Source organism: Candoia aspera, chromosome 1, assembly GCF_035149785.1.
Source record: "Candoia aspera isolate rCanAsp1 chromosome 1, rCanAsp1.hap2, whole genome shotgun sequence".
NCBI lineage: Eukaryota > Metazoa > Chordata > Lepidosauria > Squamata > Boidae > Candoia > Candoia aspera.
This window is the reverse complement of record NC_086153.1, coordinates 252,390,382-252,407,918: the sequence shown is the minus strand read 5'-3', so window position 1 is coordinate 252,407,918 and position 17,537 is coordinate 252,390,382. Positions and strand designations below refer to the sequence as shown.

General features: G+C 41.2%; 1 protein-coding gene across 1 annotated transcript in view; it reads left to right on the top strand.

Moving 5' to 3' along the window:
- The first annotated feature begins 7,984 nt into the window (after positions 1-7,984).
- SPON1 (spondin 1) overlaps positions 7,985-17,537 on the top strand; it is a 343,853-nt gene continuing 334,300 nt past the window's right edge. Inside the window, exon 1 of the mRNA XM_063289510.1 lies at positions 7,985-8,728. Coding sequence (XP_063145580.1) covers positions 8,491-8,728 — 238 coding nt within the window. The 5' untranslated portion in view covers positions 7,985-8,490. The remainder of the gene's footprint in view (positions 8,729-17,537) is intronic.

Genomic DNA, 17,537 nt, shown 5'->3' with positions numbered 1-17,537 from the left:
TACATGGATGATCTGAAGCTGTATGGAAAAATACCATCTGAACTGGAATCACTGCTCAACACTGTTCAACTATACAGCCAAGATATTGCAATGGAGTTTGGTCTGGACAAATGTGCCACACTTACCATCAACAAGGGAAAATAATGAAAACTGAACGAATCAAGATGCTCTATGGAAATAATATCAAGAGTCTGGATGAAGAAGATCACCACAAATATCTGGGCATCCTTCAGGCTGACAACATCAAGCACCCTGAAGTCACGAAGAAGGTTGGTGTGAATATATCATGAGAGTGAAGAAGATCTTAAAGTCCAAACTCAGTGGCAGAAATTAAGGCGATTAACACCTGGGCAATTCCAGTTGTTATACATACAGCTGGACTAGTGGACTGGACTCAAGCTGAACTAGAAGCCCTGGATAGAAAGACCAGAAAAATAATGACAATGAATCATGTTTTCATCCATGCAGCAACACTGACAGAGTCTATTTATCAAGGAGAATAGGTGGGAGTGGAAAGTTGCAAGAACACCAGACAGCTGAAGAGGAAAAAAGGGCATTGGAAGAATATCTGAAGGACAGTGAAGAAGATGCACTGAAGCTAGTACACCATGAAGGCTCACTGAATTCCAAAGAGACCAAACGGGCCTATAAGAAAGACCAAATGAAGAATAGGAAAGAGTAATGGCAAGGCAAAGTATTACACGGCCAGTGAATAAAAAACTAACAGGCAAAGCAGATAGCATCAAGACCTGTCGATATCTAAGACAGCCTTTCTCAACCTTTTGACCCTGGAGGAACCCTTGAAATATTTTTCAGGCCTCAGGGGTAAATCCCTGCACATTCAGGCTCAAATATAGGCCTGAAGTTACCAAATTATTATGTTTGTTTCATGTGTAGGCCTATATATATATATATGCAATGTGTGTGTGTGTGTGTGTATACATATACATATATATATACACACATACACACACACGCATACCTACATACACACACATACGTACACACACTGTATATATATGCAACAGTGTTCTTTAACTAAAAATAAAGAATGAAACTTACCTCTTCAATGTGAAGCTTCCCAAATTTGAAATAATTTTTTAAAATAAATCATGATCTCCCAATGAACCTATAGTGACCTCTCACAGTACCCTAGGGTTCCATGGAACCCTGGTTGAGAAACCCTGGTCTAAGAGCAGGAAAGTTGAAGAAAGAGACCGAGGGGCTAATTCTGGCTGCACAAGACCAAAACTTAAGAACAAATGCATATGAAGCCAGAATTGAGAAAATAGCAACAGACAGAAAACGCTGTCTCTGCAAAGAAGCTGAAGAAACAGTGGACCACCTAGTTGGCTGCTGCAAGAAGATCGCACAGTCTGATTACAAACAGTGGCATGACAAAATAGCAACACTGGTGCATTGGAATATCTGCAAGAAATACCACTTGCCTGCAAGCAAGAACTGGTGAGACCACAAAATAGACAAAAGTAATAGAAAACAAAGAAGCTAAAGTGCTCTAAGACTTTAGAAGTCAAACAGACAAGCATCTGCTGCACAACACCCCAGACTTAACAATTGTTGGTAAGAAAGACAAGAAAGTCTGGATAGTGGACACTGCAACACCTGGAGACAGCAAAATAGAAGAGAAAGAACTGGAGAGAATCACAAAATATAAAGACCTGCAAATAGAAGTAAAGCAACTGTGGCAAAAGAAAGCAAAGATAGTACCAATAGTAATAGGCATCTTGGGTGCGGTTCCAAAACATCTGGAGCACCACTTGCATACCATTGGCACTGACAAAATCACCAGCAGTCAATTGCAAAAGGCAGCTTTACTTGGAACAGCTTCATCCTGCAACCGTACCTTTAAACAACAACATCTGCCTATCCCAGGTCCTTGGGAAGGACTCAATACTGTAGGTGGACAAAAAAATGCCAAATCCAGTCTAAACATGTGGCTGACTGTGCAATCAACCATAGTAAAAAAGCGCCAGTCCCCTTGTTCAAGCATCCTTCAGAGTAATTCATATTGAACTCACTTTTAACAAAATAAGCCTGCAATTAATCGTTGTAATTTGAAATTTGTTTACCCAAACCTGGATAACTAAGTTATCCATGGTCAGTGTTTGGTCTCCCAGTAGCTCGTTATCACTTAACTGAGTGTAACTATTCTAGGTTATGAAAAAACAGAATTTTTCAGATATCCTCCAATCCACTCAGAAGGGATCGTATTTTTATATTCTATGTACTAATGTATGTGTGATGAGATGGAGTGTGGTAAATTAATTCATGTTTAATTAGTTTTCTTTTAGTTCTTGTACTAAAATTAAATTAATCCCAGGGAGAACAGAATGCTACTGTCAAAAGTGCTTCCTAAATTCTAACTATGGACAATGTAATGGAATTCACAGATCAAAACAGAAGATTCTTCTAAAGCCTTCTTCATCAATGTGACTGAAACTCTGAAACAGAAGACAGTATAATGTAGAATTGGCACTGACTTCCAAATGATTATTCAATATATCTACTTTGCTTCCCCATAAGCATTGGTAGAGTATAGCATTATCATCAACCACATTATCATGTTCTACGCAAAAAATCATGGATCACTCAGGTATTAAAATTGAACTGATGAATGAAAATGTAATATCCCTCTTGGAAGGCTGGCTGCTTAGTCACCTAGCTCACATTCTTGCCATCTATAGCAACTCCTTCTAAAAAAAATGTAGGATCACTTTTCCTTTATTGCTAATGATCCAGGCAAGAGTCTACTAAAAGTGGGCAAATGATCTCACATTCATTGTCTAAGATACATGGATACCTAGACACATGCCCTCAGTAGTAACCCTGAAATCAACTTACCAGAACAGCACACAGTATTTCAGAGTATTAGAATCTGTTGTTTTATTTCTTTATTTGGTGCCTTTGGGTCAGTGTTGACTCTTGGTGACTGCCTGGACTAGTCCCTGCAGTTTTCTTGGCAACATTTTCAGAAGTGGCTTGCCATTGCCTTCTTCCTAGGGCTGAGAGAGAGGGACTGGCCAAAGTCACCCAGCTGGCTTTGTGCCCAAGGCAGAACTAGAACTCACTGTCTCCCAGTTTATAGCTTGGTGCCTTCCCCACCACACCAAACTGGCTCTCTTATTTAAAATTGCTTTTAGATAACTTTGATTTTTCAGTGTTTCCGAACACTGAAAAAGCTTGCCCTTTTCTTTTTGCTGCACATTGAATGGCTTTAATGAGCTACACAGAACAATTTCAACATCCCTTTCTGCACTTCACATCCAATTAGTACAATTTATTTGCCTCAGTATGTGTCACTTTATTCTTACGCACATTAAACCATATTTGCCATTTTGGTGCTTTTTATTTTCCTTTTTTGGAATGAGCTTCCTAAAGCTTTCCACAGTGGGGATTGTGGGAATGTCAGCTTACTGAATAATTTGGTTACCATCTGCAATTATTCATCCTAGGTTTCATTTAATTAATAGTAAATTAAATTGCATTAATCCCAATACACAGATTAATCCTGGGGAAATGCACTTCCGTTCAGATAGTTGCTCATCCTCCACTCTTTGACTGGTTAGCGGACATCATAAACACTTCAGTGTGGCTTTCCTCGAACTACTGCCTTCTTAGATGTTCTTAGCCAGTTTGGGGAGAAATTTTGGGGCTGAAGGCGACTCCCCAAGGCTGGAGCTAGTTGTATCAAGGTGCCCACAGGAAGGATCACTGATGGCAGGTGCATAAAATAGCATGCATGTTAAAAAGGAGCAACACTTTGACTTTGTTGCTGTCCATCCCCAGATGACCCAGGGCTCTGTAATTGGTTTTGAGCTCTTAACCTGCTATGCTCTGATGAAATGTGCTATTGAAACTTATATAGGTGGTGAAATAGATCACATATTGCACAAATTCAGCCTGAAATTGATCCAAGTGTTGTTATACTCAGGTTGCTACTAGAAGTGACAACAATGTGATTAAGTTATGCCATCAGGATCTCAAACAGAATGAAGATTTGTTATTAATACAGTATGATATGCTGGGACAGCCTGCTCTGAAACCAGATCCAAGTTGTGACTCAGGCCCTTACAAAGGCTTTGGAGAGAACATTGGGTAATAAAACACCCACCACCTATCAATTCTTATCAGGGTTAATGTAGGAGACTGATCAGTTCTGGGGTTTCTGCCCCTTTTTTGGTAAGAAAGCATCTGATCAGGAGTCACTGTGCTATAGCAGCTAACACAGCTGAAAGCCCTGTCTCTGTGAACTTTTCATATTTTCAACCCACATAACTACAATATAACTCCCTAAAGCACATTTCCCAGGTTAAGTCTAAGTCTGTAAATCAGCATTCTTCCTGTGACTCAGAATGAAGGAAAAGAGGAGACAGTCACATCTTATTGTAAAAAGTGCTTACCCATTCAGTTTGGCCGGAACAATCTCTTATTAATTGGAGGAAAACTTTCTTCTAAATATTTGGTAAACAGTAATAATAAAAAGGGATACAATGATGATCTGTCACTTTGATTGCAGAAAGAACTGTAAAGCTTTCCAGCAATAGAAACTGTCTAATTAGAGGCCTGTTCAGAACTGCCCCAGCTATGATTTAATTCTGGGCAGGAACCTCTTAGAAGAGAAGGACAGGAAACTATTAATTAAATGGCTGATCTGGAAAAAGCTATGCTTTGTTGGATCAGTTTAAAAAGTGGATTGGATACCACCACAAAACTTTAAGCTAGAAAGCTGAGAGCTAGACTGGAAAGCTGAAAAAATATACAGGAAGAATGCAACTGTCAACCGCTTCTCTATTATTATAAGGAAATCTACAATACATGAAAGTGTTCATGTAATCACCAAGAGTTGAGTTCAGTTAAAGGGAAACTTTATCATTTAACCATAAGAAGCCTCAGTAATTGTTTGCTTAAGATTAAGCCTGTATAACAGTTGCCAGAAATATGAAGGAAAGTATGAAAAACTGCAGTGGTTTGGCATCAACCTTGGTACCTATCTTGAGAAGGCCATGAGTGTTGAAGCAACCTTTTTTTTTTTTTTTTATGTTGCTAATGTATGCTCTTTGCTACTAAATGTTGTCTCACATGCTAGCTTAATGAACATTTCAAGGAAAGAAGAATGGCCAGGAGCAGGCTCTGTTCATTCCTGTCAATTCTGCCATAGTGGGGTCCACTTTAGCTGACAGGAGTACTGTATTTCAGTGTTAAAGAAACCCACAACAGATTTCTTTTTCATCTCCACTAGATACCCTGATGTTCATTCATGCACACACTTCTTTGGGATCTAAAGGAGGAAAATTAAGAAGCTTGACCTCACCAACCTGTCAGATGTGTCTTTTCTTTTCTGACAGGTAAGCTCTGTGAGGCTTCTTGAAGTCCAGCCTATCAGTGTTTGATTGCTATACTTCTTAACTCCTAAAAGCCATGATTCAGTTTCACCAGCAAGTCTGAGCCATCTCTGTCTTGTCTCAATCAATCCAAGCAGGTCGGTTGATTTACCAGGCCCAAACTGTGAGGCAAGCAAAGCCATTAATAACTGTACAGAGGGGGAAATTCCAGCAAATCTGTTTGCCCAATTACTATTCTTTGCTGCTGAAAAAACAGCATGTGGTGAGATGCCACATTTAAAAGACAACAAAAACAGTGTATAGGTTCAGCTACAATGGAAGGAAGTTTTTCTGATCGTATTAAGGAACCCCAGAATTCATCAAGTCATAGCTTGAAAACTATGGTTATGTTCAAATTCTTTTGCTTTTTTCCTCCTTAAAAGATTCAGGGTTAACAGACACCCCACGCCCAGTTGATACTCTATGAAAAATGTAAGTTCAAAATCCCTACTGTCCTGTCATAAACAAATTTTATTGAAAGGCCCTGTTTGTTTCTTGAAAACTGTCATCATCCTAATTATGAATTGAAGTGTCTTATTATTAGCAATTAAGAGATTGGTTTTTAATATTTGTTTTTTAATTTTTGTGGGTTTTTTATGGGGTATTTTTGTGATTACTTTTTGGCCTTCTCCTATGCTATTGAACAGAAAGAGAAGATATAAATCAATCAATCAATCACACACACATATATATACAGTGTGTGTATATGTATGTGTGTATGTGTGTGTGTCTATGTATGTATGTGTGTGTATATATGTATGTATGTGTGTGTGTGTATATGCATATACATATATATAGTGTGTTCTTGCACAGAAGTTGTTTTGGGGTCACTATGCATGGTTCTTCCCTTTTTGTCAAATCCCCTTTTCCAATGTTTGTGGTTTAATATTGTCCCCAAATGTGGCCTCAAATTTCCTGAACGTTTTCTCTTGCAAAAGTGATTCTTATTTTTCTATCTCATTCTCAGAAAATGATACCAGGGTGTTTTTGACCTTGCTTTTTTGATGTGCTACTCTTGTCATTCTTAGATATACTTTTCTCAATCACTCTGTGGCCTTCCTGTTGCCCATGCTCCTGATATAAAAAAGGCTTATTGGAAGTGTGTGCATGTGTGTGTGTGTGTTGCAGCAACAGCAGCAGTTCTTTTTAAACTTTGTGGAAAGATCCCTGCTAGCTACCCCCAACTCCCAATGGTTCTATAGTTGGTGAAAGGTTTATTTATTATTCAAATTTTGCTACCACCCATCTCCCCCAAAAGAGGGACTCTGGGTGGTTCTCTTTTAAGTTAAGGCTACTAGTCTCAATAACTAAATATTCTCTCCAACATTAGAGGTAAAGCACCTCTTAATACTACTTGCTGGGGAACATAAAAAGGACTTGTTTGTGCAGGGGTATCCACAGGGTATGGTCAAAAACATTAAGATGACAGCCATGATGATGTGATCAAAACCCATGACCCTGTTGCGCATGACACTGTTCTATGTTTCTGCGCACCCAAGAGTGCTATTTTGATCAGCCCTTGATTCATCATCCAGTGTCTTGTTAGAAACAATCCGGCACCATGTCTATTTTGTGTCAGAGGAAACAGGGGTGCCTCTTTCCTAGATCTTATCCTAGTATACTCACGATCTACACCAGCCTTTCTCAACTCTTTGACCCTGGAGGAACCCTTGAAACATTTTTCACATTCAGGCTCAAAAATAGCCCAGAAGTTACAAAATTATTATATTCATTTCATGTGTAGGCCTGTATACATGCATTAATAGTATTCTTAAACTAAAAATAAAGAATGAAACTTATGTCTTTAATGTGGAGTTGCCCACATCTGAAATATTTTTTAAATAAATTGTGATCTCCCAGGGAACCCCTAGTGACCCCTCATGGGACCCTAAGGTTACTGGAACCCTGATCTACACAAACCCAAACAAAATCTCCCAGGCCCCATTTCTTCACCCCAAATCATCATCAAGCTTGGTACTCCAACCACTGATTGCTCCAGCAGCATTTTGAAAATCACAAGTTGGCAATTCTAGTGAAGCCCCCCTCCCCCTCTTTGGGAGCATGACTAGGCCATTCTTCTAGCCACGGCCTAAGGATGAAAGCTGAAGGTTCCAATTTAGGACAGTCCCAAGTATATTTACAGCAAGTCTGCTTAATCCTTCAGCGGGACTAACTTCCATGTGAACGCGTAGCTGCAGGGGCTGCCGCACTCCGTTTGCTTCAAGACGTGCACGCCGTCTCGTGTGCGTCCCCCTTCTCGTTTCTTTTTGAAGCAATTAAAGTTTGCTCTTCAGAAACTTCAAGCCAGCCAGATCCTAGAAAGGGGGAGGAAGGGGTAATGTCATGGACGTGACTATCTCGGGGTCATCTGCTCCGAGAAATCGGCGGCAAGAAATGTTTGCAGTGTCTGGTGGCCTGGAGAATGAGAGCGGTCAATACGAACATTCCTGCTCGCTCTTTTATCCAGAGTTTCTGTAGACTAAGGCAGGAATGTAGGTGATTAATTTCGAGGCTCTGCCGTTCGATCGGCCTCACACACGCACACACGCAGACACACACACGCTCGCGTCTTGGAGACGGCAGCGTCGTACCCCGTAACCAAACCACCCAGCTCCGCTATTTCGCCGACCCCTGTGAATTGAGCTGGGCTTAAGTAAACACCAGCGAGCTGCTAATCACAACGTCTGAAAAACAAAACCTCACTTCACTCCGAATCTGGGCAAGATCAGTCCTTCTCTTCCTCCTCCGTCTTGCCTTGGCAGAGGCTAAACGGGTCCTTCCGATCTAGCTGAAGACAGAATAATCGTTTAAAAAAGGGATCCCCTTGCCTTTCGTTCTCTCCCCAGGCTTGGGAGGTGGTGGGGAGGAGAGGAGAGAGAAGCCTCCCGGAGCTGCAACTGATTAAAGGCTGCGTTGGGTTAGTTTTCTGGCTTGCTTCGCTTTCTCCGGAGCCGAGAAAGGGGAGGCGGGGTGGGGGGAGGCTTTCCCCAGCCATCTCTTTCAACCTGTCCACGTTGTGATTTCGGCAGCAACAGCTCAACCCAGCCGTTTTCTGCTTCATTTGTGAAGTTGTTGGGGGACCCGCAGGATGGGACGTTGCCGGCGTTATTCTGGTGCTTCTCAAGCCCTGCAGTTGCTCGCCTGGACTTTTCCGCTGGTGACATTGGCTTCTTTGGCGGACGAAACCCTAGAGAGAGCCTCGAAATCCGAAGGCTATTGCAGCCGGATCCTGCGAGCCCAAGGCACGAGGCGGGAAGGATATAATGAATTTAGCCTCCGCGTGGAGGGCGATCCGGAATTCTACAAGCCCGGAAACAGTTACCGGGGTAAGTCCGCCTAGGGCGCTTCGGAAGGACCCCAGCGCCGGGTCGTGGGGAGAGCAAGCGCCGGGGAACTCGCGGGGTTTTTCCTTCTCAGGATACCGGGGAGCCCTGCGACTGTTCCCCCACGCTGCTTGCTTGCAGAATCCAGAGCTTGTTCATTCTTTCTAATTCTTCCCGAGGTAGTGGCTGCCGTTCAATCCCCCCCTGCCCCCTCGCCTTTCCTGTGGTTATTGGGTAAAGCGGAGCCAGCTCCTCTACTCCACGCACCAGCATTATTTTACCTTAATCGCCCCTTGCACGCTTCCCTGTCAGCCGTACCTTATTTCACACTTGGCCAGGGAGATTCCCTCACAGGCTTCTAATTATCTCGCTGGGAAAGGGGGAATAGGAAAACTTTGCACACCGGCCAAGAAGGCTGCTGGAAGCCACCACCAGTTCGCTTGCATTTTCCGCTTTAAAGTCTGGCTCCTTTTTACCCCCCCCCCCCCCGCCACCATCCTAAAAGAAGGGGTGCCGGGGCTCAAGCCTGTTTACTGCTCAGAAATCGCTCCGGTGCATTTAGCATAAAGAGAGGGCACTCTGTTTGTACTCAGGAGCATGCAATGAAAGAGTCTTATGGGAAAATATAGAAATTAAATCCTCTCCTCCCCACAAACATCGACTCCCCTGGGTATTCAGGAAATTGAATAAAGGGTTCAAGAAGAAAAATGGGGCTTACCCCTTCCTGAGGGTGGAGGTCTTAAGAATAATCTAAATAGTTACAAGATGAAAATAAGGCATCTCCCTCCATTAGGGAACAATCTAGAAACCACTTTTTTTCATCCAGAACAGCAGATTGATTTTGAGATAAACCTATTTAACTTCCCTGATCTAGCACTTCATTTGTTTAGATTTTTTGAAACATTCTTTGGAAGAATTAGCACATCCTAAACCCAAGGCATCATTTCTTCCTTTAGAAACTGCTGATTGTAGAAATAACTTTGGGAGTAGCTACATTTCCTACTGTTTCTTAACCTGTAGCTTAGATAAATAAAACAGCAACAAAAATAACACATCCATCTCCTATGAGACAATCCCAAACTAAGACCTGAATTGCTCTCTCTTAAAACACATTCTTATGAAAGTAGATTCTTAGCAGGAATAAAGCACTTGTGAATAGAGGACTAGCTTATTGTTGGTGGGGAAATGGGTTGAATAAAAGAAATAAAAATGGAAGCAAAATATGGGGAAAACTTTAAATAATTGTCTTTGTACAGGTGATTAACTACACTACAGTGTGCAACTCTTTCTGTTGTATCTCAACTTGATTCCTGCCTTTTAGGATTTTTGGCAGTTACTGAGCTGGAAATATAAAGATTTGGTTTCATCTGAAAAGTTGTGGGATGGGAGGAAAACATGTCAAACTCCCAAAACAAACTTGGAAAAAATGTAAAATTTTTGCCAACAAAATGCAGTCAAAGACTTTTTACATGTTCACTAGCAGTTAGAGGTTGTGATTCTAATTCCTGGCACAATAAAGAATGTGGTATCAAAAATTTAGCATACATAACTGATGGCATTCAAAGCTAAAATCCTTCCAAAATCTCTTAAAGCTTAGCCAGATGGAACAAGCATGAGAAAAATAATGTTCAGTGTAACTTTGTTCCTTATAGCAGTTTAATGTTGTAACTTTGTTTTATTTTTATTAACTGTCACAAGAGTTTAACAAGTCTTTCTCATGCAATATGGAATGACATCACACTAAGTATGGAAACAGGTTTTTCCCCTATGCTAATTTTTAAATATGATTCTCCCAGAAATCTCAAAATGCAAAGAATGTAAAAAAGAAAAGCTGATTAAATTAACAGCAAAGTGAGGTTTCACTGCTTATAAATTACCAGGAAGCAAGAAGTAGTAGCCCCTGTGTTTTTGTCACTGTGTGGGCTTTTAAGAAAAAGAAATCATCCTTTGGAGCCTGAAGCTGTTCTTCAAAGAGAAAGAACAGGAATGACGAGGTTTACTGCCTGTAGCAATGCTGCTTTGCTTAGCTGACAATCACTTGCTTTGGGCAAAGCAGGATATAATCCATTCCCAAGTGGATCCACATCCCTTGTGACTTCAGAACTATACAAGGGTCAGTTTCACTTGCCAAACAGATTATTGGCACAACTCATTCTACCTCAACCCTGTGCTTGTTTTTTCAGTCACCATGTGGCAGGTGGCACATGATCTTCTGAAGAAAGGCCTATAAGAAGGCATTGACCTGCATTGCAAATGGAGAGAAATTTCCTGAGAGACGTGTGTCCACCTAGAACAAAGTTTTGGACTGGGGGTGGGGGTGGGGGAGAAGGAAGCCTATTCAACAGAAGTATGCCATAAAACTCCTTAGTTTGTCAAAGGTGCCTTATCAGCTAAATCCATTTATGGACCCTTTTCAAAGGCTCAGAAAGAACTTTAAGGCTGTGGGCATTCAAAGACATCAGTGCAGGTGAATATATGCACAAACACAGAGTTCGCAATGCAATTCACAATATCAGGAAGCACTCTGGAATCCTTAATAATCAATGGTGGTCATTTGTGTGACACCACATTCATAAAGATTCAGTCATAGCAGTGAGAGAAATTACCACATGTGGGAATATTCATCATGTAACACTCTTCAGTGTTCTGTGTTAATCTTTGGCAGAGAATGGGAAAATAATGGTGTGGATGATGGTGTGGCTCCTTCCTGTCTAAAATTAAAGAGAGCCCTCCCCACCCCACCACCAGTTTTATCCAAGTTTACTCCATCCCAGTTTAAGAGTAATTTCTTTTTCCAAAGGAATTTCAATATGAAAAGATGGGGGTAGAGACAGCCAACAGAAACTGTTAGCATCTCACCACATTACATTTCTCAAGATTCTAGAAGGATATAGAGCCAAATGTTTCAGAAGCATTTCTTTTTCTAGGAAAAATGCAAATGATTATTTTCTTTTTAACAATAAAAGAGGACCATTTTAGTAGGAGTTCCTTGGAATACTACTATCTCTCCCCTTCCTCCCCCCACTTCCCAGTGCTCCAGAAATTACTCCAAATCTGGGGTTTTTGGAAAGTGCACACAAATCTTGGATAAAGGGTTGGGGGAGGGGGAAGAGAAGCTAATGACAACCCTAGCTTCCAAATAAACAATTGAAGAACTTTCTGGAAATATTCAATGAAATTCCTCTTTAATTTCTATGCCACAAATAAGGTGGAAAATTTTGATACCCCACTGGTGGAGAAAGGGGCATAACATATTTATCTATCTACGGAGATGAAGACATGCAGTCCTCCTACGCCAGTCTTTCCTGACTTGTTGCTCCAGTATTGGTTAGGAAGGGTAAGCATCACAATCTACAACTGGACAGCACAGATTGGGAAGGACCATACTTGACTATTAGACATAGTTCCTAGGCAGCTGAAGTTATCTCAGTGTCCTGCCTTTTATTATGCAATAGTCTCTCCATTGGCTCCTGTGTCCTTGGCTTCCATTAAATCCCAAGGGAAGCTGTCATCAACAAAGCGCAAAAGGTTACAATGTGATAGAGAGGTGTCTTTCAGTAAATAATAACAACAGCACATTCACCTTGCAAATATAATGTAAGGTCAGAAACACAACCGACAATAGATGAAGCTGGAGTCCAATGTATTTGGGGAAATCACTTCAAATAAGGCTAATCTAAGGCTACAATCTTATACGTACCTATCTAGATATAAGCGCCACCAAATACCGTCTCTTGGCATAGACATGCATGTGGTTATGTTATTACAGCTGGGTCTACTGGATCTTCGTTCTCCTTTCGCCTCTCGAGGCAAAGCACCCAAACCATTCCTCAGTTCTCTCTAAGAATTGGAATAAATGACCTTTAGCTCTTTTTGATCATCTTTGTTAGCCTCGTGAGTTTAGGTGTTTTGATATTGCAGTGGCTAAAATAAGACATTCTTAGCAATAGTTTATTATTGTACTGTAAATAAAACTATTAAGATATGAATGCAGATTGACTGAAAGCCCCTTCAACTGTATAGCTTTATATAATAATATCTATTTATATATAATAGTGTAAATCATTCTTTCTTAAGTGTGGTTTTCGTTCTTGTTCTTTCTGATGGGGCTGGCATTTTTTTTTTAAAAGCCAAGGGTAAGACATTAGTAACAGAGTATATGACAGAATATATACTGGGGAGGGGGGGCATTCTGATACTTTGAAATGAGGAGAAGTACTACAAGAGGAGAAAAAGAAGGACTGATTGTATTTTATCTTGAGTCTTCCCACTATAAGATTTGGGATTTGTCTGAACTCCCTTTTACGTGCAGCCTGCCAGTGTCAAGTGGAACCTTGTATAATCTACTCTGGCTGCAAGGGAAGGTGACTGATAGAGCTGCAAATGTGGAGATCATATTATGGATCTTTCCTACGCAAATGGTAGGAGGAATGTCAACTCCATTGAAAAGCAAGGCCTGTGGCTAGTTGCTTCCACAATCGGAATGTCTTCCTTATTCACCTAAAGTACCAGCAGTGTAGGATTGCACAGTAGAAGAATTGCCCTATAAGGCTGTGGTTATACAGGAAGACCCCATAATACAGTAGATGGAGACGGAGTAGATGGCGTTAATAAATCTAAGCTGCAGAATTCAGATGATGGCTGGCTGGAAGCAAAACAAAACAAAACAAAACAGGAGATGTATTGAAAGTAGTGTGTTAAACAGAAGGCTGCTCATGGAAAAGGTCATGCTCTTCCTCACAGCAGTTCATTCTGATTCCCCTCAGGTTTGGGGTGTGGAATTGCAGAAGGGAAAGAGAATTAGAGCAGAATTAAAGAGAGAACATTGTGAGCAGGAAGAGGCTTGCTTGTGCTGCTGTTCTCCCTTCTAAATGTTGGGTGATCCCATGCCACAAACCCTGAATTAGGAGACCCCTGGCCTTTGGGAACGTGCAGGCAGGAGAAGAGAAAGGCTCTTGTGGAAGTAGATTTCTACCCGCAATCTGTTGGGTGTAATCCTAAAATATTGTTCCTGTGACAGGCTTGACTGGTCGGTGGGGTGGATGGGTTATGTGTAATGGAAATTCCAAAAGGACTCTGTTGATCCAGTTAGGCCCTGGACAAGTTAGATTTAGCCTTAAGCAGACAGAGTTTTGCATAGCGTTAAAGCAATTCCCTTAGTCAGCCATATCATGGGAGCTGCTGACCATGGGGTTAATTAATCATTTTTCTCTACCAAAATGAATATGAAGTTGTAGAAAAGCCCTGGGAAAATGGAGCCTCTATGGCTGGGGGTTTTTTCCACCCCCACCCCCACCCCCACCCCCAGCTATATGAATGTATGTGAAAATGAGCAAAACCAAATGGGAGATAGTTGCATTCTGCCACAGACTTGAGAAGGTGAAAGGTCCCCTGTGCCAGCACCCAGTCATGTCTGACCCTTTGGGGGGGCGCCGCTTTCGCGACGTTTTCTTGGCCGACTATAGAGCGGGGCGGTTGGCCATTGCCTTCCCCAGTCGTCGCCTTCCCCAGAGAGCTGGGTGCTCCTTTTACCGACCTCGGGAGGATGGAAGGCGGAGTCGACTTGAGCCGGCTACCCGAGAGAGAATCCAGCTTCCGCCGGGATCGAACCTGGGTCGTGGCAGGAGTTTCGGTTGCAATGCTGCCGCCTGCCACTCTGCACCCCACAAAAACAGGAGGGTTATTAAGCACCGTGAACATCAGCTTGGATGTCTGGGAAGTTATGCAAGACTTGCTTTATGGTCACCTTACTACACTTCTCAAGGTGGTGGTAAGAAAATGTAATGGGTGAGGTATCCCATTTTGGCAAGCTAGTTTGTCTGAGATAGGGCATTTGTGGGGTTGTTTTCTACAATATCAACTACTAGAGATCTATTTGGAAAGTATACTCCATTCCTTCTTTTCACTGAAGAATACGTGCAACCATCTCTCAGTGGATGATGCTACAAACGCAACTGCCTGAGCCAAGCAATGGATTGATCCTGTCAGCCTGCCCAGGTAGACCGGGCAGGAAACACGACCAGATGAGCGGATTCTACTTTATTGTTTTGTTTTTAATCCGTTCCGTTGTGTCCGATTCTCAGAGACTGCCTGGACAAGTCCCTGCAGTTTTCTTGGCAAGGTTTTTTGGAAGCAGTTTGCTAATGGGATATTAACAGAATCTTGCAAGTCTGAAAGTGCAAATCTCCTGCCATCCCTTTTTACAGCCTGATAAATTAGGGAGGGTCCTTTCTGAGTTTCTTTTTCTGCCTGTTATGCAGTTGCAGGCTCCTCCCCCTCTTGTTCAATCATTCCCTGGGCAGCATCTCTTCCCCCTGTCACCCAAGGTCATTCCCCCATACCTTTACAGACACTTACAGGTTTCTTCTTGTTTTTATTGGACCTTATTCCTAATATTAATTGTCATGGCACCTGCCCTATGGAACAGCTTCCCCTCTGAGATCCAGAGGGCCCCAGTCTCTCATGAGGCTGTGAAGACCTGGTCTTCCCCCAGGCACTGAGCTAGGTTGTTAGCTGAGCCCAATATAGGTGCAGCTATATTGTGAGTTTGTTATGGTGACTCAGCTACTGCATTATGATTATTTTTAACTTTGAGTTTCAAGGTTTTATTACATATTTTTTGTGGGTTATTTTCAGCCACCTAGGAATATGTATTTAAGTTAGCTGGCTGTATAAATTCAATAAATAAGTAGCCCAAAGGCTCAAGTCTTAGCAGAATTAACATTTGGCTGGCTAAATCTTTGTTGACTCTAAAATCTTTACCTGCTTGATTAAGAGGGGGAGATTTTAGTGAGCTTCCATTGAATTTAGTGGCTGTATTTGCACAACAATTTAACTGAGCCAATTAATAGGAGTAGTAGCAGCAACATGTTTAACATGAACCTGTAACTAAGCACAGTACAGATGTTGACTAAAGCAGTAACTGATATCATAGCATACTACAAACAGTTGTAAAATCATAATATAAAGAAAGGAGCCTATGAAATAAAAGACTCAGCAGGTATAAAATCAGCATCTATACATTCAGATTAATGTATTTTTAAATTTTACTTTTAATGGATTCACAGGGGCTCAAGAAAAAGAACTGTTTAACTAAATGTTAAGAGATCTGACTCCAAATATAATTCTGATGGGAGACAGTTCTTCAGAACTGGAACAAAGTGAGAAAAGTCTCTCAACACAGGAGAAACCATTAATCCTGGCCTGGTAGTTGGATCAAATGCACAAGGCCATGGACCACTGGCAGATTTTTTAAAATAATTGGTATGACCATACACAGGGTATGATGTATCAGGATCAGCAATTTATACTGGCATTTTTCATGAATACTCAAACCATTGGTTATCCTGGTGATAAAAAAGGTAGGAGCAAAATAGGAAAAGTCCAGACTACGAAGAACAGCAGTATTCCAGACACAAATTAAGGGATTAAATGAAGTAACTCAGCCAACAGACTGGTACAATAATTCACGTGAGACCCAACCAGTGTACAGTATGTACCACCTGCCTAGTCATCTCTGTAGTGGGGAATTGATGGATCTTATGAACATTCATTAAATGGAAATTGCAACTTTTAACAGTTTTTTTTAAAATCAACATCTTTAGAAGCAATCCTTCATTGATTTAGACTCCCAGGTTCCTCATGACTGAGGAGACCCACAACTGGCAGCCTTGAAAACCAAAGGGGCAAGCAGGAAATGGGGGATGAAAGTATCAGAATGGAATACAATAATCTTTGTCTTATCCTTGTTCAGTTTAAGACAGTGGGAGGACATCCAATCAAAAATCCTGCACTGACAGTTGGAAAGAGATGCCTACACCATGTCATCCAGGCCAGGGGATAGAAAAATAAACCTGGAAGTCATCAGCATAGATGTGATAATTGGACTGGGAAGATGAAGTCAGGCAGCCTGAAGGAAAGGTGTATAAATAAAATAATAAGGTACCCAACACTGAGCCCTGAGGAACTCCTACTGGTAATAGGAAAGATTGGGAGATGTTCCACAAAACTCAGAACATCTGGTGGAAGAGATCAGATTGAAACCCTGAAGTACTACACCAACAACACTAAGGGAACTTAAATATGTGATGTCACATGTGGTAGATAAATCTACTAGCACCAGTATTGACAACATATCACCAATAAATAATTAGCAACATGAGCCAGTAGAATTTCTGTAGGATATCCTACACAAAAACCTGACTGACATGAGTCCATAAGGTTATTAGCAGAAGGGTGAAGGGAGAACTGAGGGAGGACTGTTCTCTCAAGAATCATAGCTACGAAGGAAAGAATAGACATTTGGCAGAAGTTAAGGGAAACAGAAAAATCAAGGAAGAATTTTTCAACAAAGAACATAAAGGTGAGCTTCCAAGACTCAGGAAAGGAAGCACTGATGAAAGAGCAATTTACCAACCTTCAAAAAGAAAGTAAATAGGAAAGAAGGGAGGAGAGATGAATAAAGAAGAGAAGGAAAAGGATCAGAAGGATTGATAGCGTAAGCAGATTCAGTAATTATTTTGGCTATTACCTTCTCTGTAACTGGAGAGAAGGAAATATCAGGTATGGTGAAATTTGTGGCTACAACTACCAAATTCAGGAACATTAGAACACACAGGATTGGAATTAAGGCTTGAATTGACTCAATTTTCAATACAAAGTACTTGCAAAAATCATTAGGTATAAGTTAATAGGAACACCCCTTATAAATAGTAAAAGTGCAAATAGAACAAACAGCTACTTATAAGACTTCACATGAGAAGATACTGAATACTGATAGTAAGGTTGTTTTGACTGTTCTAATACACTGAAG